The 22,476-nt window shown below is 40.7% G+C and overlaps 1 protein-coding gene across 5 annotated transcripts in view; it reads left to right on the forward strand.

The window, feature by feature from the left end:
* The window catches only part of PTPN5 (protein tyrosine phosphatase non-receptor type 5), a 77,747-nt gene extending 56,950 nt beyond the window's left edge, over nt 1-20,797 (forward strand). For all 5 annotated transcript variants that reach the window (XM_058026896.1, XM_058026895.1, XM_058026894.1 and 2 more), the window contains 7 exons: nt 276-360; nt 2,716-2,795; nt 3,287-3,424; nt 6,750-6,860; nt 12,373-12,533; nt 15,160-15,273; nt 18,940-20,797. In XM_058026896.1, coding sequence (XP_057882879.1) covers nt 276-360; nt 2,716-2,795; nt 3,287-3,424; nt 6,750-6,860; nt 12,373-12,533; nt 15,160-15,273; nt 18,940-19,033 — 783 coding nt within the window. In that variant the 3' untranslated portion in view covers nt 19,034-20,797. The remainder of the gene's footprint in view (nt 1-275; nt 361-2,715; nt 2,796-3,286; nt 3,425-6,749; nt 6,861-12,372; nt 12,534-15,159; nt 15,274-18,939) is intronic.
* Nucleotides 20,798-22,476: the final 1,679 nt, after the last annotated feature.

The raw sequence follows: 22,476 nt of genomic DNA on the forward strand, positions 1-22,476 counted from the left end.
ATGTCATGCGTGTTACTCAATGAATTAGTCACTAGGAGCATTTTCACATGAAGGATTTCAGAAAAGAAAGTGACAGAAAAAGGAAACATCAATCATACTTTGGTGGTAAGTCGCTAGAGGTACTGTACAATATGTCCCAGCTGACTTCATCACTTTGCCTCCCTCGCAGGTAGGACATAATGGGCTTGGGGTTTTTATACCTCCTGTGAATCTAATAATACTACTGACTGTCTCTTATTGTTCGTGGGTTTTTTGTTTTTCTTTTCTTTTAACAGGAAATTCCAATGAACTTTGTTGATCCAAAGGAATATGATATTCCAGGCTTAGTGCGTAAGAATCGCTACAAAACAATTCTCCCAAGTAAGTTTCTGCTTTTTAAGTCACTGAGGCAGAATGGTTTATTCCACATGCTGGAGGGCTTTGCATTTTCCTTTGCAGAGTGCATGAAATGTACTGTCACCACAATATATTGTCCAAAAGCCATGTTTATGGAGCAGCAGCATGGCTTCAAAGCATAAATCAAATTTCCAAAGAGGTAGAGAGCATGAAGAACCGAAATGCTGTTGATCCTCAGGGAAATGTAGGTTTTTTAGTTATTAGAATTGCATCATTTGGTGCTGCTTAAAAGTTGTACCCAAGAACTTGGTTTATTAAGATGTTTGTTATTGATTTCTTTGATTAAATTTCTTTTGAAAGACCAAATTCTAGCAGCATTATTTTCCTGACTGATGTTTTTTCAAATGCAGACTGAGAATATTGGGAACTGGCCTGATGGCATTAAGAGGACACAGAAAATTATTTTTCTTTTCTATTATGCTAGTTTTATTTGTAGGCAGGAGTAGGAGTTTAGAGAAAACAGTTTGGTAAAAGTTTTTACTAGTGTCATCATTTTCCCCTCTCTCATACTTTACGATACTTTGAAAAGTGATGCAATTGGATATCATGCTTTTTTTTGTTCCTCTAAGCTGTTGTTGGAAGGTGGTACCATCACTAGAGTAGTCTTTTGAAAAATCCAAAAGGTTCAATGTCAGGTTAACAAATAGAAATGCAGTAAAGTCAAAAATGTCCTCAGCTACACCTAACAGTCAATGAATCCAGATTGAAAATGGCAAAAAGATTATTTTTATGTCTACAAACTCCAGCAACTGCAGCCTGATGTGTGAGACTATTTTGATGACTTTGTATTCTACCTCAGACCAGAAGTGTAAAAACATTTAACAGCCTTTCACTATTGCTGTGATAATGTTTGGGGTGATTCATTCAAGTATTAATTTGCTGGTTTTGCTGCAATGGGAAGATTGCAAAAGTGGATATTGATTTTAGATGCCCAAGGTGCCAGATCTCTAAGTGATCTGTATATTCTGAATTTGGTATCTCTTCATCTCAGCCATATGGGTATCTGCCAGCAGCCACTGCTGTCTCTTTGACCTCCTCATCTCAGATAACTCAGATAACTCTTTCACTCTCTAAATGTTAACAACATCTCTCTAAATGTTAACAACTTTATAACTGGCCTCGTTATGATCTGAGCTTTTTTCTTCTGAAAGAACTTTTAGCAACTTTGTCCCTGACTGTGGCCACAGGATGGCTTGATATTGCTGAGAAAGGAGAGGGCTGAGTCTCTTATCCCACTGCCTCCATTTGACAGGGCTTGGTGCTGGCAGTAAAGAGGGGTAGAAAGGAGACCTAAACATTCTCTTTACACTTCAAAGCCGAAGATCCCAGAAACCATCAATCTGGTCTGTTTGCGGACAGCATTTCATGCTGCCTCTGTGTTTGTAGTACTGTAAAAATTATTGTGTACTCTGTCCTTAATATGATATTGGGTAAAGCACAATTTTTGCATAAATCTTATTCTGCTTTCTAAGTCAGCTGAAGTTTTTTATGAAAAAAGCACCTGTGGTTTGTTTTTGATATTATCTTGGTCATATACACTGTTGCTGTTTGCTGAGGCCTCTGTCAGGAGGATGTTTCTTGTCAACGGTAACAAACTGGGTAGCACTGGTCAAAGTGGATGAATGTTGTGGGGCCTGTGTCAGGTCCCATTAAAATCAGTGAAACAGCCATTGTCTTCAGTAGGAAATGGACTGAACTTCTTAAGTGGAATAATGTTTTCTTTTGTCATCTTATTAGAACAAGAATAATGCTTCATAAACAGCCTCAATGAAGGAGTCTCAAGTACTGAAGAGACTTAAAATGCAAGAGACTGTTAATATTCTTTAATTTCTCTATAACCATTATATTTGTTAATAGCACACCTTGGAGTGTGGTTCTTTGCAAGATGAAACTGGGAAGGAGTTATTGTCATCTGGCTTGCCTGTGTACAAGAAATGCATGTTTATGTTTTGGTAGAAAAGCTCTTCGCTATCATTTCACAAACAATATTCTAATGTCTTTGAAGCCAGAATGAGTCTGTTGACCTAACAGATTGAGAAATAATTTCCTGTAGCAGAAAACTGCTTTTCCAGAGTCATGCTGAGACACTGACTCAGGACCAATTAAGGCAGGCTTCAGAGAGTGGGTGAAACTGTCAGAAGGCTGCAAATTATCCCAACCATCCTTTCCCTTTTTTAATGGTCTTAACATGGGGGTTTTCTAAGGCCATTCACATCTGCTGTGATGGCCATGAATGCATGTAAATGTCTTGTTCTACTAAGTAATCTTGTGTGTCTCCTTCCTCTGATAAACTATTCCATATCTCCTTACACCTTTCAGATCCTCACAGCAGAGTGTGCCTTACCTCAGCTGATCAGGACGACCCCCTCAGCTCTTACATCAATGCTAACTACATCAGGGTAAGAGCTCCATAGCCCAGTGTGTCTGCCCCAGCCTCTGTCAGCCACTGTTAATGTAAACAGAATTGCAACACACACTGGCCTTTAAAAGCATCCTAGCTGATCTGATTGCTCTTCTCTCCTGCTTACCTTAGCTGAAACCCCAATTTCAAAGTGCACCTGTACAGATTCAGACCAGACAGAAACATACTTCTACAGCTCTTGATGCAAAATTCCTTGTCAACTGGCCTAACCAAGGCACTGGATAATCAGCCTGAATAAGGCTCATGACCTGGCCAGAGTCACCTCAAGTCTGTAGGACACTCTTTGCTGGACTTATGTGAGTCTGTACTGTGCCTTTGCTCCATGTACACCTGTGCAGCAGAGAGATGGAGAGGAGAGCCGGTGCCACACAGTCAGCATTTCATCCAGGATAGCTCTCTGGTTTTTTAACCTTCAAGGTTATGGTGGACATCCCTGTTAAAACTGATCTCTTGTTCTTTTGTTGGCAGGGCTATGGAGGAGAGGAAAAGGTATATATTGCTACTCAGGGACCGATAGTTAATACTGTCACTGACTTCTGGAGAATGGTGTGGCAGGAGCGTTCTCCCATCATTGTCATGATTACCAATATAGAAGAGATGAACGAGGTAATGCTGTTACATCCAGTCTATATTTTTATCTCTGCTCCAGCAGTTATTTTCAGCTTAGACACTAAGCCAGCAAACAGAAGTTAGTTCAGTGGCCTGTGCAATCAGAGCCAGCATTAAATTCTTCAGGCTCAGAGAAGATGTGGGCTTCTCTTTCACTTCAGTTTACTGTGAGTCCTGTTTTGCTGTCTGATTTCTCCTACTGTTGGTTTTGCCATTTTCCTTTCCCAGCTGACCTGAAACCCCTCCTAACCCAGCTCTATTTGCAGGCAGCCTTTGAAGTTCTTTCTGAAGGAATCAAAAGCAATAGTACCCCATAACTGCTAAGGCTGAATATCTTTAATCAGTAGAGTTGCTGCTGCTTTATCTTGCATTTATTATGATTTGATGTCTACATACACATCTCATTGAGGAAGTACCTGATTTCTGTATGATAATGAACAACTAGAACTGACTTGGATATTGAGGACCTTCCCCTGAAAGAGTCAAGGGAATGCTTATGAAATACTGAAATTAAGATGCTGAAATTTTCTATTTGCCACCTACCATAAATTAAACTGTAGTGATGTTTGTGCTAATCCACTTAAATCGAATTCTTCCTTTTTTTTGCAGTTTATAATACTGCAGCCCTCCAGCTGTTCATTACTTAGCTGCTGAAATCTTCCCCCCGCAGCAGAGTTGCCAGAACTTTGTGCCTGGGCTTCAGCTCACAGACAGGTAGCTGAGCTCACATCTGCCTTTACTGGCAGTGTAAGATGTGAGAAAGTGGTCTGGCATGTGTTGGGCTCTGCATCCTCCCCCACCACTAAGCAGCAAGGCTAGGTGGAGATATCCAAATGTTGTTTCTTAAGCTGCAGCACCATTGTATGTCAGGCTTGTCCTTGAGAACAGATTAGTAATTTAGGTTAGAGATTTTTGTTTGGAGAAGAAGTTTTAGATGCTAAGAAGGCAAAGAATATGGGCAAACATCCAGCATACAGACGGAGTTGTAGCTTATCTGCTAGCTGGAAGCTTAGTGCCCATAATCATGCGTGTGCAGAAACCTTTGCTTTTCACAGATATAAAATAAATATGTTCATGTATTTTTTTCAACTTAATTGAATAAAAGATATGAACAAGACTGACACAGAATTATGATGCTTTGCAAGTTAAAAATGGTCATTTATTACATCTGGCTCATTAGAAATGTCCTGTCAAGGACTGCTAAAAACAACGCAAAACATGAAGAGTATGTTGCTGATCTGAATGCTTTGTTTTCACTCAGGTTTTGAATTTGCACCTGCCTGTATCTGAGCAGCAGCACTGAAGCAATAACTTGCTCATTAATCAAAGTTGCCATTTTCTGGCACATACAACATTAAAATGTCATAACATAGTTTGTGCCCCAGAATCCTTTGCAGACTTTGAGGTTTAAAGAAGATGCAAAGGAAATGCTGGTCCTGAATGACATATCTGAAATGCTCTTCAACTATAGTTTTCATAACAAGATTGTATAACAGGAAGGCAAAATAACCTTTATGTCTGGATTGCCTCCTACCTGCACTGACCAAGTGTTTCAACCCTCCTGTCAGTCTTGGGAAGCAGTGCACTGCAGTGCTCATGCACTATAGAACTGGAGCTTGCTACAGCCTGTATATCACAACAGAGCTGCTGAATCTTTCCTGATACATTTTTTGTCAAAAATGTATTGATGTCAGCAATATCAGCCATAAATACAAGGTCCTTTCATGCAAACATCTTCTATACTCACTCCATTTATCTGCAACACTTCTATTAATAGATGAATAGCAGGACTCAAAGTACATAGATTCAAACCCAAAAGTTTTGTTCAGCAATGATGCTAGTAAGAGAGACTTTGTGTTCTTTCTCAGTGCAATGGCTTCACTAATGTGAGGATTAAAAGCTCTGCACCTCAGCCCTCTGTCACTTCTAATCTGAATTGACAGGCAGCCCCCAGAAATGAGTGGGCAATCTTACTCCACTCCTTTAAGCAGAGCAGTGTCTGTGCTATTGATAGCTGGTAGCACTCTCGACAATTTTTGCAGTGGATTCTGCAGTTTATGAGTAGACGAAGAAAAAACACAATCTGCATAAATAACTTTACAGAGACACAGTGGGCCACTCTCCCAGTGGGTTATTAACTGATGTACTGTGCAGATGGAACAACTCTGATTCTCCCACACAAAAATTTTGACTCAGTTACTTTGCAGGGTACTTTTCTGTTGTTAGTCTTTCTCCTCAAGTGGAATTATGTTTGGTGAGGGAGAGAAAAATCATTCAACTTGTTTCCTCTAAGATTGTATACAGCTGTGTAAAAGAGAAATCTTACAAGCATCATCTTTACTGAGGTTTGTTGAGTAGCAGATACCTGCTCCCCTGTGATAATGAAATAGCTTCTTGCATTATCACAAGGGAGCCTTTTTCTCAGCCTCTGCCTGATTCGTGTCATTCCTTGTCCATCAACTAATTTGTGCACCATATTGAAATGCCTGCCTCTGCCTTTGCATATTGATTAATTTAGAGAAACTAATTACAAAACCAGTCTTTTTTAGCCCTCCTTCCAGGATCAGAGGGACCTACAAATTTGCACTGGCTCATCTCTAGTGTATCAGTACCACAGAGTAGATCTGCAAATGGACTGTAGTTTCTGTGTTTCCAAGTGTCAGGTTGTGCTGGCTGTATCTCTTACTGGCTTTTGGCAAAATCAAATGTAGTAGTCCAATCTCTCTCACAGCCTTTTACTTCCCTATCTTTGAAAGATTCTCACTGACAATTTTAAGTGGATTTTGGTGCATAATCTATTTTCCCAAGCATCCCCAGTCATGTTATTTTGTGCAAAAACATATGCAAATTATCATTTTATATTTAGAGAGCATTGAGCCATTATAAAAAATAGAAAAGCTGTATTTTGTGTTTCTACATCAGTATATATGAAGCACAGATATATTGGTAACTAGTGTATATTATACTAATCATTATTATCTCAAGATTAATTTAAAACACAAGCACATTGCCACCAGCCTCTCTAATGAACCTTCAAAATGCACATCAGTTGCATAAAGATAAATAAGGATGTGTGTATTTAAAAGCATTGGTTAGTAATTACTTGATTTGTGCATTTTTAATCAAGCAATCAGGCTATTATGGATGCAGCAAAAATCAACTGAAATGTGGTCCCTGTTTAGTAAGTGAAAGCTTGTACTTATTATAGAAACAAAATTTATTCATATTCATCTATGCATGTGCTATATTCAATTTCAGAGGAGAAAGAAACCAAGCCTCCCTTGATACCTGCTTAACTGGATTTGTTTTATATTGCACACAGAAATGCACAGAATATTGGCCAGAGGAACAGGTCACCTATGAAGGAATAGAAATCACAGTTAACAGAGTCATACAAGCAGACGATTACCGTTTAAGGCTCATCACCCTAAAGGTAAATCATTCCAATGTACTTACAGTAGCTTAGCTGTCTAAACCTATGAATGCAGATGTTCAAGGGGAGTTGTGTAGAAAGCTTCTGCACAGTGTAGTGCTGGACAAATACCACTTTTCATTACTGAAGTTATTGTAGCTTTGCCCAGTTCACCAACATGAAAGTTACAGGAAAAGCAGCAGTCAGAGGTTTAGGCTGCATGTGTACAGTCTGAAAGCCACCAGGCCAGTTGTAATAGTATGGGGTTCACTGGGTAAGAAATCAGTGACTCATTCTGTGCCTTTGTCCTCCAGGTTCATTGATCATTGTGAATGAAATGTCAGCTCACAGAGAGCGTCTTACTTTGCAAGTGTAGTTTCATATACCAGTAACCATTCTATCATCTTGTGGATAGAAAGTTTCAGTACTGGTTTAATTTTTTAAGAACTTACATACTACTTATTCGAAAGTACCAAAGTCCTATTTTACAACTCTTTCCATTGCTAAGTTCTGGACTATCAAGCTACATGTTTTAGTAACAGTCTGTTTACATAAACTTCATACATCTTTCATCTGCCGGATCTACCCCAACCTCAGTATAGCACAACAATTTATTTCCAAGCTGGAAAAACTCTTCTTTTATCCAACCAGTTTCAAGTCTCTTCAGCCATATGCTAATGGGCAGAAAGCCAGCATATGACATCCCATGTCTGGATTCAGAGTGTAGAAAGTCTGTCACTCATGCTTTTGGCAAAGGCAGCAAGGAGAAAATTGCACTCCATGACAAGTGGGAAGTGAAGAATATCTACATGTTGCAGGGTTGCAGCTCATCTGGTTTTGCTTTTCAGTTAGACAATGGTTTTGTTTTCAGTACTAGTAGGTCAATGTCTCTTCCCTCCACCCTCAAATGTCAGGATGTGAATTGCTGAGTTCTAGAGCTGAAAGAAAGATTCCATTTAAGTTACCTTTCCCTAGAGCTGTACATTTGCCATTTAATGGCAATAGTTGAGCAGCAGCTCTGAACCATGCATACATTAAGTGACTTGGTAGTGAAAACTGGACAAGCCATGAATTGACTTAAGTTTGCCCTTAAACAGGAGTTTTCAGAAATACATGATTACTGCATGCTTTACAGAGTGGACTGTCATTTTTTTCTCCGTATAGGGGACAAGATTTGTCAGGTTTTGGGAATTTAGGAAAAGCTCAGGCTATAGGCAAGACTTGTTTTCTGTTCTCAGAGAGAGCTGCTAGTGTCTAGCCACTGAGTCATGATTTCAGCTACAGAATACGTGCTGTAGACTTCAAACTGTCTATTAAATCTTGCTTCCTCCTAGCTGTTCCCAAGTCTTCTCAGTCCCAAGGAACCATCAATAGAGAATATTTTGTTCAAGTCAAAGCAGAAGTGTACAGAACCACAGAAGTCAGGGTGCTCCAAGCAGAAGCATAAAACTTTTAACACAGCAGACAAAACTAAAGGCATCCAGAGTTCATCACTAGAACTTTGTATGTTTTCTGTTGCTGTCAACTAAATGATTTATGTAGTGATTCATGTTTTTCTTCAGATGACTTTTACTTTTCTGTCAGTGTTATTGACAGCATTTTTATTATAATTTTTCACAACTGAGTTAAGAATTGAGTGTTCATAACTTCTGTGACTCACACATAGTCACACATTCAAAAGCAACTGTGTTTCAGAGCAGTGTTGATCTGATTTACTGTAGTGAGTTTGAGTGCTATTCATGATAACTAGTTGTGCTCTCTTAAACAAAGTATTTTCTCCTTAGGATAAATAACCTAAAGCCAGACTCTGTGCTATGATAGTAAGAGTCTCTGTTCCTGAAGTGAACTAGACACAGCCTTAAGGATCCTGTGGCTGTGCTTCAGTGAGCACTTTAAACCCAGTGTAAGATGGAACAACATCTCAATGAAGCTGAGCCTCCCTTGTCCAGCTCTCTTGTTCTGATCCTTGAGCCATGTCCCATGTGCCCTCACAAGTGTTTGTGATTGTGTGCCAAGCTAAAGGGAAAAACTGATTGATCCATCTGAAAATTAATCCATCTCAAGAAAGGAAAACAATTTAACATGATTGCTTTCCCAATCTAGTTCACTGTGAAGCTGTGCAAAAGCTCTGTCATCCAAAGAGAAGAGTGGAAAATGCACAACCACAGAGCATCCAGTGACTGACAAGCAGAGGAAGGGACTTGAGAGTATGTGACAAACTGTTTTCAGATTTTTGTGCCTTGTTCTTCAGAAAGAGTTATATTTGTCTTTTTTTTTTCTCTCTCTTCAACTCATCCAGCCATGGTTTGAAGGGAGGGTTGTGGAAGCTAACACTTTTGTTCTTGGACCTTTTGCAAACATTTACTTTGCCCTGTGCCAGCTGGCTTGTGCAGTGGCTGCAAGGGTAAGGCCAGTTCCCTGGGCACCATGTTACTATTTTGCACCTTTAGAAATCAGACAGAAGGATTTCACTCTGAACACACAAAATCAGAAGCTCACAGTGCTACTTGGCACTCCAAAAAGGAAACAGCACATTTGCTATATTCATAACCATGCTGAGACAGAGAATCAGAATTTGTGTCTCTCAAAAAGACCTGGACTGCAACTAGATACAATTCCCACCTTCCATACTGCCTCTGACTTTCTCACCGTGTCTAAGAGAAGAGTAGAATTGACAGGAGACCGATATAAGTCTGTCTGTCAGAAGAGATAGAAAAATAAGCTCCCATCTCTCTCCCTCATCTATTTATCTAGCTATCAGAGACAGAGATATGGCTCCTGGCTCTCTGTCTGTCAAATACATTATGGAAGCAATTATGTCACAAGCACAGCTCTGGCTTTGCTGAATGAATCTGTCAAGAGGGAACAGACCGCCTGGAGTGTTTTGCACACAGCTCTTGGCACTAAAAGAGCAGAATATTTTGTGGAGGGAGGAATTTTTTTGTGTTTTGTTTTGGTTTGGTTTTTTTATAAGGCAGTTTGCTGAAGTGCAGTCGTAATATTGGAAGTCCAGATTTCTGTGTTGTGTGACTTCCCATTTGGATTTCTATTCCATTTAGTATTCACATAATGGTTGGGGTTGGAAGGGACCAGTGGAGATCTGGTCCAACCTGCCTGCTACATCAAGTTCCCCTAAAGCAGGTTCTATGTGCTTGTGTCCAGGTGAGTCATGAATATCCCAGAGACAAAGACTCCACAAACTCTCTGGGCAACCTGTTTCAGTGCTCTATCACCCTCAAAAATTTTTTCCTTGTATTCAGATGGAACTTTCTGTGCATCAGTTTGTGCCCCTTGCCCTTGTCCCGTAGCCAAGCCCTACTGAAAAGAGCCTTGACCCATCCTCTTGATACCCTCCCTTCAGATACCTACAGATTTTGATAAGGGCCCCTCTCAGTTGTGTCTCCTCCAAGTTAAACAGGCCCAGCTCCTTCTAAGTGAGGTCCTCCAGTGTCCTAATCATCTTCATGCCTCTCCACTGGACCCTCTCCAGCCTTGTCTCTCCTGAGCTGGGGAGCCCACAACTGGACACAGCACCCCAGGTGAGTGGAGTGCCCCCTCTCTAGGGCTGAGGAGAGAGGCAGGATCACCACTCACAATGTGAAAACTCTGCTTTTCTTAATGTACCGTGGGATACCTTTGGCCTCCTTGGCCACAAGGGCGCTGCTGGCTCGTGGACAGCTTGTTGTTCACCAGGTCCTTTCTCCACAAGGCTGCTTTCCAGCTGGTCAGCCCCCACACTGTACTGATGCCTGGGGTTATTCTTCTCCATATGCAGGACCTGTACTTTCTGTGTTGAACTTCATCAGTTCCTCTCTGTCCAACTCTCCAGCCTGCCCAGGTCTCATGGAATGGCAGCACTGCTTTCTGGTGTGTCAGCCGCTCCTCCTACTTTTGTGTCATCATCAAGAAAAGTACTGAGGGTATTTTCTTCCCCTTCATCCAGGTCATTGATGAGTAAACTGAACCGAGTACTGACCTCAGGGGAAGGCCACTGGCTATGGGCCTTCAACTGGGTTCTTGGCTGCAGATCACAGTTTTTGGACCCATTCAGCCAGTTCTCAATACATCTCACTGTCCACTCATCTAATCTATGCTTCCTGAGCTTACCTCATGAGGAGATTATGGGAGACAGGGTGAAAAGCCCTGCTTTTTAGAAGTCAAGATAGACAATATTCCTGTTCTCCTGTCATCCACCCAGCGAGCCATACTGTCATATGAACCTTTCAAGCTGGTCAAGCATGATTTCCCCTGGAAAATCCATAATGAATAATTCAGATAACCTTCTTCCACATGTTTAGAGGTGATATGCAGGGAGAGGTATTTAATTGCCTTTTTAGGGTGGAACTGAGGCTGACTGGTGTGTAGCTGCCTGGGTCCTCCCTCTTGCTGTCTTTTTGAAGACTGGAGTGGCATTGGCTTTCATTCAGTCTTCAGGCATCTCTCCTGTTCTCCATGATCTTTCCAAGATAATGGAGAGTGACTTAGCAGTAACATCTGCCTGCTCCCTCAGCACTCATGGGTAGATCCCATTGGAGCCCATGGATTTGTGGGTTTGAGGTTTACCTAAATGCTTTCTAACCCAATGCTCATCAACCAAAAGAAAGTTGGCTTTTTCTCCAGAATTTCTTGCCTTCAAGGTCTGGGATTCTTGAGGGCCAGCATTGGCAATGAAGACTGAAACAAAGAAGGCATTCAGTAACTCTGCCTTCTCTGTATCCTCTACCACCAGGGCTCCTACCTCATTCAGCAGCAGGCCTACATTTCCCCTGCTGTTCCTTTTGCTACTGATGCAAATGAAGAAACCCTTCTTGTTGTCCTTGACATCCCGTGCCAGATTTAATTTCAAGTGGCCCTTAACCTTTCTTGTCATGTCTCTGCATACTTTGACAACATTTTTATATTCCTCCCAAGTGCCATGTCCATTTTTCCATATTCCATAGACTTCCCTCTTGTGGTTTGGTTGTTTGTTTGTGTTTTTTTTTTTGCCACAAGCTTCTTGTTCATCCATGCATGGTTCCTGCCCTCTTTGCATGATTTCTTACCCAGAGGGATGCACCAAAAATTGAGCTTGGAGGAAGTGATGCTTGAATATTAATAAGCTGTCTTGGATTCCCTGTCTTCTAGGGCTTTAACTCAAGGGATTCCTGCAATTAAGTCCTTGAAGGAATCAAAGTTAGTTCTTCCAAACTTCAGGCTTGTAATCCTACTTATTGCCCTTGCTCCTTCCATGTAGGATCTTCCACCATCTCTTGGTCACTGCAGTCAAGGCTGCTCCCAACCTGCACGTGCCCAAACATGTACTTAACACAAGGTCACCTCTCCTTGTTGGAGAGGTGGTTCCTCCACCACCTGTGTCAAAAAGATCACATCAGTGCTCTGCAGCAATCTCCTGGACTCTGTGTGCTCAGCCACCTTCTGTTTCCAGCAGATTGGTTCAACCTTAGTCTTACAGGGAAGGCCATGTTTCAGCATCAATTTTACAATGAGAAGTTCTTGTAAAACTTTTGTGGTGTTTGTCTTAACTGAATTGCAGAAAGGAGAAGAGGTCAGAAACCTGAAACATTACTGGTACACGTCTTGGCCAGACCAGAAGACACCAGACCAGGCCCCTCCTCTGCTACAGCTAGTACTGGAAGTGGAAGAGGCCATGCAGAGTGCAGAGGAGAAGAATGCCCCAGTGATTGTTCACTGCAGGTAAATAAATGTTCTGTCTGAATTCCAAGGGTTTCTTTGCATACAGTGACACAGTGCAGAGACTGCCACACAGGCCATCAGTCACATGTGTGAAATCTTGCCCAACTGCTGCTGAAATGTGCTTGGAACTTCAAAGCTTAGTGGCAATGATTTTCTATTACCAAGTGTTGCATTCAGATACAGACTGAGTCAACCATAGAAGCTGGCAGTGGCTCAGTTACTTGTAAGAATAATTTCATAGTAATAATTATCTTTGAAGGGCCAGGTTAGTAAAGATTAGCATACATTAGGTGAAATTGAGTACGAAAACACATGCAAGCAGACAAATAATAGCATTAAATTTTAAGCATCAAGCCTCCCCGTTTTGTGGAGTCCTTCTTTGATTTTTTTGGTTTTTTTTAATAAATCCTTATTAGGCCAAAGACAATAATTTAAATATAACACATAAATGAAAGGATGACAAAGCTGGTTACAGTAAGTACTAATCAATAGTCAGGAAATGTATGCAATTGATAGTAAAACTGAAGTGTCAGTAAGAATCCCTGGCAGAGATTAAAGCTTCTTATATGGAAGGAGCAAAATCTTTGCAGTGGCTTATTCCTGATAAAAAAATTGTAATTATCAATCAGAGCAGAATAAAAATAGATGAGGATAGATACTTCTCTTCTGTCCTGAGAAAGAAGTGGGATGATCTACTTATCATTTGTAGATGTGATTAACTGTGTTCTTTTGCACTGCTATCTAGAGAGCGTGTTAAGCATCAGCAACCACTATTAAATCAGATATGCTAGTTGATTTTCACCCCAAGAGTGGTTAAAAGAAGTTGGTTCATGCACTCTAAAACATTAAAGTTTAATACAGATGAATTACAGGTCTTGGAAAGTTGGAGAAGTTCCACGGGTCAAAAAGGAAGCCCTGTTTTGCCAGTGTTTAGGAAGGTTAAATGTGATTACTTGAAAACTACAGTCTGTTCTCAAAACAGTTGTTCCAGGTAAATAGCAGAAAGCCTGATAAGAAATGCAGTTTATCTTGCCAGGGTAATCTTCCATCATTTCAATAACATACATTTTGCCAAATTTATTTTTGTACAGAATATTGCTTAATTTTGCATAATGTTTTCTAGGAAACAGCAGATGGTTGCTCTCCAAAAGCCATAGTAAATGGGTATTATACAATGAGAATGTTTTTAAAGAGCCTCTTGGCAGAAATGGTTGGTAGCCTGGTGTTATCACAGATCCGACTGTAAGCTAATATGGAGTAATCACTATTAAAATGCTTGTGTGATAGCACGTGTCCAGCTTTTCTGCCAGTGTTTTAAAACAGATGTGGAAAAATTTGGGTTAGTTCAGATGAAAATAAGAAGTGTTTTGTAAGGAGGTCTTCTTTGTCCATGGAAATTTGTGACTCTAGGAGCTCTTTGAAGAACTATGGTATCTGCTGCTGGTTACTATGCCACTCTTGCTTTGTGTATTTGTTCTGTCCTCTTGTATGGTGTCATCCCCATGACACTGTAATAATCTGGGGAGAAATGGGGCATTTTTATTTGAAAAAAATATATATACTAAGAGACATGGTGATAGGATTATGACATGTTCTATGTGGATAATGTGCCACCCAATGCTGTCTCAGCTGCTGAGAGACCTGCAGCTTGTCCTGGGACAAGCACTGTTTCTTTTATCTAAAAATGGACGTTGTTCCCTCCCTTTGTAAAACACTGAGGTAACTGGACAGTAAACAGTGTCAGGAGTTGTGTGCTGTGATCTGTTTGGTTATGGTCAAGTGGAAGAAGAAGGGCTTGTGGGCAGCTCTGAACTGTGAGCTCCTCTGTTGCTTGAACGTTTCTTGCCAGTGGTTTAGCATTACAATTTTCTCACAATATAAATGAAAGCAGGATTTCCTGTAGTTGTGTCAAGTAATTATTCCTGAGTATGCTCACTTAATTATTTCATGCATAAGAAGGGCTTCCAGCATTTAGGTGATGAGAAGAATTTACAGCTTCTATTATACTGTGAAAATAAACTCAGTTCTGGTCAGATACAGAAGAGTTCAGGAAAATTGTAAGAAATTTTTTTGATAGTGAATTTGTTGTATTGTGCTCTAATTCAAATTACTAGATTGCAGATCTGATCAGAAAATGACATCACACTTACTATACTTCTGTTAGCTCTAATTATTTATGCAAGAGTTTGGGGTTTTTTATTCTACCTGTGAATGAAAATAGCTTCAAAGATGCTGTTAAAATTGAGAATTTCAAAGCAAAGTTTGCCTTCAAAGCAAGGCTTGCCTGTCCAAATAAATCTTACTAAGAAATGCAGAAGCTTTTTTTTGGTGGTTCAGTGAGAGGTTCAACAACCTATTGGGTCAATGAGTCTCCAGTAGTCCATTTTTCGCCCTGTATCTGCAATGTTCACCCTTCTGTGAGTGGTTCACACTTAATCATGTCATCCAACAAAGTTGGTATCTTTTCCTAGCTATGGCTTTCCATCTGGAAGCACCCAGCTGGCAAAGGTCGGAGGGACAAAAGGGATGATGGGGTCTGTGCTGCTTTAGTGGCAGTCATTTGACACGAAAATTCCAAAATCCTTCTGACATCTCCACTGCCTCTCTCTGCTCTTCCCTTCCTCAGTGCAGGCATTGGGAGGACTGGCTGCTTTATTGCCACAAGTGTCTGCTGTAAACAGCTGAAGAACGAGGGCATAGTTGACATTTTGCGAACAACCTGCCAGTTACGGTCAGACAGGTAAGAAAGCCTGCTTCCTTTCCAGAAAAATAAAAAGCAAAAATGGTAATAGTTCCCCTTATTTAAGGAGAAGCAAATAAGGAGAGAGGAAGAACAAACATAAGTGGAGGCCAAGAGAGAACATTGCTCTGACTTGTAATCTTTGCCTGAGCAGTAAACCTTACTGAACAGCCCTAGAGCTGAATTAGGTTCACAGCTGTCCGTCTCCATGAAGCAAGGGGCGACCTTTTACCAGCTGAGGAGTTGGCCCCATTTGTTCATACAGAAGCAAAGGCTCAAAGATCTGCTGTACTTTAGTTCAGAGCCACAGATCATCACTTTTCTCCCAGAAGGAGTAATGAAAATTTATCTCATAGCTGTGAGCCATTGGAGAAGAGACATTGCCTGGGGAAGGAGAGTGCACAACCTGGAGTGTTTGCAGACATATGAAAGGAGCTGTGAAAATCTCCACAAATTCAATGGTTTCCAGTTAAGCATTTCTTAACACACCACCTTGAGTTTGATTATTAAGTAAACAGACTTGAATTTTGTACCAGAGATGCTATTTTTCCTCTCCCACTGGTTTCAAGTGCCATCAAAACATGTCTCAGTGCTCTCTCTAATGATAATGATAAATGTAGTCGGGGGAAGAGATGTCACGAAAAACATACCAAAGATTTTTCTGAGGGAAAAAAAAGAGCCTCAACCCCACGCTGAACTTTATTTCAGAGAAGAAATTATGCTCAGTGGGAGGCAAAAAATGAAATGCTTGCTGCCCTGCTGAGGCTCTGATAGACAGGGACCTGCAGGGGCTTAGAGATTTGGCTGTTTCAGTGGATTCTAGCCCAGACAAGGGAAGGCTTCTTGAGAAAAAGAAAACCAGATTATGAATAGTGAGTGCTGATTATCCATGGTCCAGTTAAATATCTGTCTGAATGTGAAATATCTTGTCTCTGTGACTAATGTTACACAGGAAAATTGCCACGCAAATGAAGGCTGAAGGCGCCTGCTTACAAATATGTGTGATACAGCAGGCCAATTGCAAACACTAGCTTTGAAGGGAGAGGGGAACTGGCAGTCACTTTAATACTCTGAAGAAGGAAAATCATACTTAAAGGACACCACAGGGGAAAAGGAAGACTGCAGGAGCCTCTGTAGCTGCCATGTAGCTCTCAGGAGTGGGATGGAATAGATAAAAGCCATTTAAATGTCATGGGGTAAAATACTGAAGATGGAAAGCAGATCACCATCCTTCCTACAGAAAAGCATGATTTCTTTAAGGACTGAAAAATAGGGCTTGTAGTCTCTTGGAAGTCATGCTGCCACCCACTCTCATTTTCATTAACTCCCCCCAGAATCTCCAGGGGACTTGAGAAGTAGCATGAGAGGTTGAGACAGTGTCCAAGCAGCTGTAAGAGGGAAGACTGTGTCTCCTCTTGCCTGATCATTACTGTCTAGGATGGTAAGGAGTCACCAGGGACTTAGGGAAAGAAAGCTGAATGCAGGCCAGAGTAGATGTCTGAAGACCTCCCTGCTTTACACAGAAATAGAAAGGTTGGCATTAGCCCTGAGAACCACCTTTGAGGTTGCCATGTACCATGAGAGAGAACAAAGGGGTTTTTCCCTTCATTCCCTCACAAATCCCTTGGAAAAGTTCTGTGCACTGGGCTTTGCATCAGTGGCCAACAGATGGTCCTAAAATAACCTACTATGACTAAGGAGAGGAAGTAATCATTCCTGCATCCTTCCCACAGTGCTGAGAGACATTTGTTATCATTGCCCACAATGTAACTCAGATTTCAAAGGTTTCTGTGGCAAATAGGGGTGAAAACAAAATTCTGTGCTAAAGCCTGGACAGCAAGCACACGTCATGGTGTGCATATGTGTGGCAAGGGAGAAAGCCACCACATAGCAGGAAACTGGATAAAAAGGAAAATAATTTCCTGTGGTCTGAATCTCAGTGGACACCCTGTTGCTTCTGCTGCTACAACTTCAGGGTGCAACCCCACTGTTCATGGAACTTCTTGGGGAGAAATTGTCAGATGTGACTAATATTCCTTGTGTATCGCAGTCTGACATAGATACATTTCAGTGCTGTGTGGAGCACAGAGGGACTCAGAAACAAATCAGCTGTGAGCTTGTATTAAGGAGAGCAGATGGGGAGGAGATGCTCAGCTAGGAATTTATTATTTTTTTTTTTTTAGAAACACTGTGTTTTTCTCACCTTTGCTAGATGATGAGAGGTTAGAGAATAGGCCCCTGCTCTTCCCTGCTCGTTAAGTGTTATTTCAAGCAGCTGCTTAACAAAATAAGTGCAAGGAGCTGAAAGACAAGGTTGTCTTTCCTGCTCATCTCCCCCTTACTGGTATGGCTACTGTGTGACCCATAATGGCTAAGCTGGACCCCATAGAAAAGGGCTGTCCCCAAGGAGAGAGCTAGCAGTCTGCTACCCATTTGGCTTAGAGGAAGCAGCTTTTCATTCATGTTCTCTGGTGAGGTTTCTAAGGGAATGCACCACATATGCTCTTCCTCAGACTGACACAGTCTGGTTGGCTCCAGTCACCCGTGGGTTCCCATGTTCCTCAGCTCCATTTGTCATTTCAGTCTCCTTTTGGCACCATGCTACCGGGATCTGTGCACCCACACCAGTGCTGGCACAATTCTCTGTACACTTTCTGTGAGCTTCAGATAGAAGTTTTAATTGCCTTCATAAAGGATTGTCAAGAGATCCTATCACTTTCGATGGTACTCTTAGCAAAATTTCAAATGTTAGTAGAATCTGCTTAAAATTAACAACTTCATCCTGATTGGTTTTGTTTATTTCTGTCTCCCCCTGTAGTGCTTATATGTTAGTTAATATGCTACTTGCAGAAATATATAGGCTAATGATGCATGGAAAATCAAACTACTTTCACTTCTGCATGCATTTCCTTTCAGGTTTTCAGTTTTAAAGATAACATTAAAAGCTGAAAAATAAGCTGAACAAAAACAGGCTACTGTGCTGAGGGATGTTTTGCTATCAGGGTGTGCATAGCAGTCAACTCAGTTACAAATCTGAACTGTCCTTTCTAAAGTAACATTGCGTGCTCCAAAATCCTGATGGCCATCCCTAGTTTTCTGGCTAACTTGCCAAAAGCTTGATGTGGAGTGGCCCAGAGGAAAGAATCCTCATTGCAGAATGGGTAAACTGCATCAGTTGTCTGGGCTGGTGTGGCTTGGCCTGGCCTGGCCCTCTTTGGTCCCAAATTCAGTGCCTAGTGCAACTGTGAAGTCTTGGATAAGCTGTTTCCCCTCTTTATTCCCCTGCTCCCATCTGTCTGTCTAAGGCTTTGAAGTGGGAATTACTTTTCACAGAAGGGTTCTTGGAATACACGTGCTCAGGTAAGGTAAGAGTAAATGATAATGGTGATGCTTTCCTGGAGGAGAGTGTCTGCCAAGGAAAATAACTGTAAAGCCCATTCCTGTTCTCACTACCTTCTGTTCCTTGCTCAGCGGACACTTTCAAAATGGAGCTGGAGGTCAGGCTTGAAGCTGGTTACTATCAAAGGGCACTTCTCACTCTTTTCAGAAAGCTTTGGAATGGACCTTTGGTGTGGAGCACAAGCTTCATGTTAGCTGTGCTATTTCCTCACATGTTTGCAAGTAATAAGACTGCTGTTTCCCTCCCCTTTTCTTCTTGCCTTTCAGGGGAGGAATGATCCAGACTTGTGAACAGTATCAATTTGTGCATCATGTCATGAGCTTGTACGGAAAGCAGCTTTCTAGAGCAGCAGAAGAATAAGTGTTCATGATATTCCTAAAGGCTAAAGCCAGGAGAACTTTTGACTGCGCTCAGATATATTTCAGATCTGATAAAAGAGACATGGTAACCTGGCTGTCTTAGCTGGAAAGATATTATTTTACTTTGATATTGCTTTTATGCTCTTGTTTGCATTGACATTAAAGAGCTGAGGTACGTCTTGTCTTAAACATACATGACAGGACGTAATCTTCACCAAAAAAGGCTTATTTATACTGTAAATAATTATAGTAGCTTCATTTGTTACAAAAGCAAGACAAAAAAACAGAAAAAAATCCACTGTCTTCAGTTTGTTCTTTTTTAAAAGGTCATTGCTAATATATCCAAATACAGTGTGCATCTTTTTGAATTGTCATGCTGAAATGTGCCGTATGTTGACTAAGCTTGAAAGTAAATTTTTGCCTCTTTCTGATTGTTTTTACTTATAAAATTACCGAATACTGTGTGTATCGTAAACCTTCTGAGCCTCTGCATTGAAAGACTCAAGTAGATTTGCATTGAAATGATGTTTCACACATCATGTTTGCTTGTTTATTTTTTCTAAAGCAGTCCATTACCAGTGTTATCAGAACTAAGGGGGAAACAAGATTTCAGTGACGTGAGTCAAATTCTTGCCTTGAATTCTTACCAGCAGTGTACCCCAGTATCATCACAGTGGGGTGAATCTGAATAGACATTAATCTGAACATATATGCTTCGTGCTTTACCTTTTCTTTGTCAATATTCGGGCATCTTAGTCATCTGGCAAACAGATTGTATTTCTGCAAATAGTTTCTATTTTTACATAGAATAGAATTTCTCCTGAAATCTGAGATTCAAAATCAGGTGAGACATTTTTTTAGTTCATCTTTATTAAAAATCTAATAATAAAATCACTTTTATTCTATGAATTTATACTTGTTTCAAAGTTTTGAGGGTAACCATATGTCCAGTGCCTATTTAAATTAATGCAAATCCTAAAGGCAGCTTAAAAAAAAAATCAGTGTGAACTTGTTGGCTGCTTTGTGAGAAATTTGCCCTCAAACCAAATTTAGACAATAATTGCCCTGTTCTAACCACTGGTCCAGGCAACGGTATTTCTTTTCCAATAATACAGACTGCTGCCTGTGCTTTTTGGTTTAGACTTCAATCAGGCTGGGAAGATTGTAGCTTGTGTTTAATGCTTAGAGGTGAGCACACATTTTAGTGCTTCACTGAGCAGAGAAAAATGGAGGTGCACAGGATCCTTAACATGAAAGATGAGTATTTTGTGAATAGAAGCTCTGATGACCTACTAAAAATATATATTTGCTTCTCTTTATTTGTAACAATAACCAAAACCCGCTGCTTCTATTAGTGCAGAAGATTCTGAGAATTTACTGCACTTCCTAATCAGGAGAAGGTAAAGCAGCTCTCAGAACAATAAGGGCTGATCCTGCTCCCACTGATGTTTTGCCATTGACGTCAGCAGGTGCAGGGTAAGGCCTGAAATGTTACGCCTACAACTTCATCACTGTGGGGAAAAAGTTTCCCAATATTTCAGTACACATCTTTGTGTTTATTCTGTATCCATGAACCTGTAAAAATCCTGTCTGCAGGGTTTGCATGAATGTGTGGCAAAATGTGTTCTCTTTAAACCACTTGATTTTATTGCTGTATTTAAAATATTTCCTTCAGTGAGAAGCTAGCAGAAAGAACTGGCATTCTTTTTTAAAATACTGGTGATAGTCATTAAAGAGAGCAATAAACTTAAGCTTTTGAGCATAACATGACTGTTAGTTTTATGTAAGTCTTGATAGCTATATTCTCTGTGCTACCAACTTCTTTGAAGGGGTAACACTATTCCATCTAAGCACTCCTTTAAAATAGCAAAATAACCATTGATATTCTGGTTAATATTAAAAATGGAACTCCCTGTAAATATTTTTCAGCTTTTCAGTGCCCTTCCATGTCAAAACTGACTCAGTGAATAAAACTACTTGCTCTGTCATCAGCTTCCCATGCATCTGCTAAAGAATGTTTGTTGTTTGGAGGGCAGTGTGCATACAGGAGGTAAGTTCAAAATATAAATTGCCTCCTGCATAAGGAGATTTTCTAGAGGAGAATAACTTTATGGTAAGCAAGGTTAAAAGAGCTCTAAGATACTGACCTTGAGGTCCTTGCACAGATCCTCAGCAGGTGTTAGTTGGCAGTGCCTCACTGACTTGAGTAGAAGTAAATGATTTACAACGATGAAGGAAATCTGGCCTGCTGTCCACTCCCATTTTACACATGTGGAATGTCCTGAGAGTGTGGTTGTTGATAAAATCAGGTTGTTTGGCATCAATTCACTGCTACAAAGCACATGTCAGCCTTGTTGTATGCTCTGGTGATGAGGGCTGCACTGCTGCCACCTCATACTAGGCAATACCACTTGGTCAGGATCAAAATATTCAAATGCCTCTTAAAGTGTTATTTTGTCTAACAGATTTGGAGCTAATCCTCCTATTTACTCTCTGGCCTTATCATAATTAACTTATTTCTGCCTCTTTTTTTCTTTACTTTTTTTTTAATAGAATTTGAGATCTGAAGGACATTTTATCAGCTGTTCTGATCTCCTGGCACCACAGGTAGTCTTAAGAAGTGCTTAAGATGAGCAGAAAGGAGCTCTGGCCGTGTGCAAGCACTTGAGATGAGCGGGGCTGCTGCTTCTGTAATCAGTGTGTTTGAAACTGAGCTGACAATAGGAGCTAAGCTATGTCTCTGCCTAGTCTTTTTACTCCTTCTCTATTAAATGAAAATTCCAGGCATACTTCATCCACTCTCTCCTGCTCAGAGCCCGGGACTCTTTGTACCAGAGACCAGAGCATTAGTACCTACAACACAGTTGTTTCCCAGAGGACTGAATTCCTCTCTCCAGGTGGGTAAAAATATAACAAACATGAGTTTATTTTATTTAGAACCAACTGTGATGTGTTCTTTTTGATAACCTTTTTCACACTTGGACAAGGGCAAAGCCTAGCTCAGTGCCTTGGTTGTTTGCTGGTCATTTGGTCACCACACTTAAGCAGCTTTATCCTGTTCCTCTTTCTGTCATGGTAACAGACTAATGGCACATTCTGTCCTCATGTAGGTATCCTGAGATCAGCAGATGCCAAAGTTCTGTAAAAACAAAAACTAAGATTGCACTTGAGTGTAAAGGCTGTCCCCAGATAAAGCACGACTTGCTCTCTGAAGGATCAAGATAAAGATGACTTAGTGAAATTATTCTTAAATGTAAACTACCTAGTAGTAATGTAGGGAAGAGAACTGCATTTCTTCCAAGACTTTCAAAAGTATCTATTTATTCTGGACTTTTCTTTAGAATTGGTCTACAACGGAAAAATCTTAACATGTGTATTTGCAGTTGCAAAATGGACTTGAGAATGAAGACAGGGCAAAACAGGACCTTGGTTCCTGTCACTTCC

Source organism: Melospiza georgiana, chromosome 6 (assembly GCF_028018845.1).
Source record: "Melospiza georgiana isolate bMelGeo1 chromosome 6, bMelGeo1.pri, whole genome shotgun sequence".
Classification (NCBI taxonomy): Eukaryota; Metazoa; Chordata; class Aves; order Passeriformes; family Passerellidae; genus Melospiza; species Melospiza georgiana.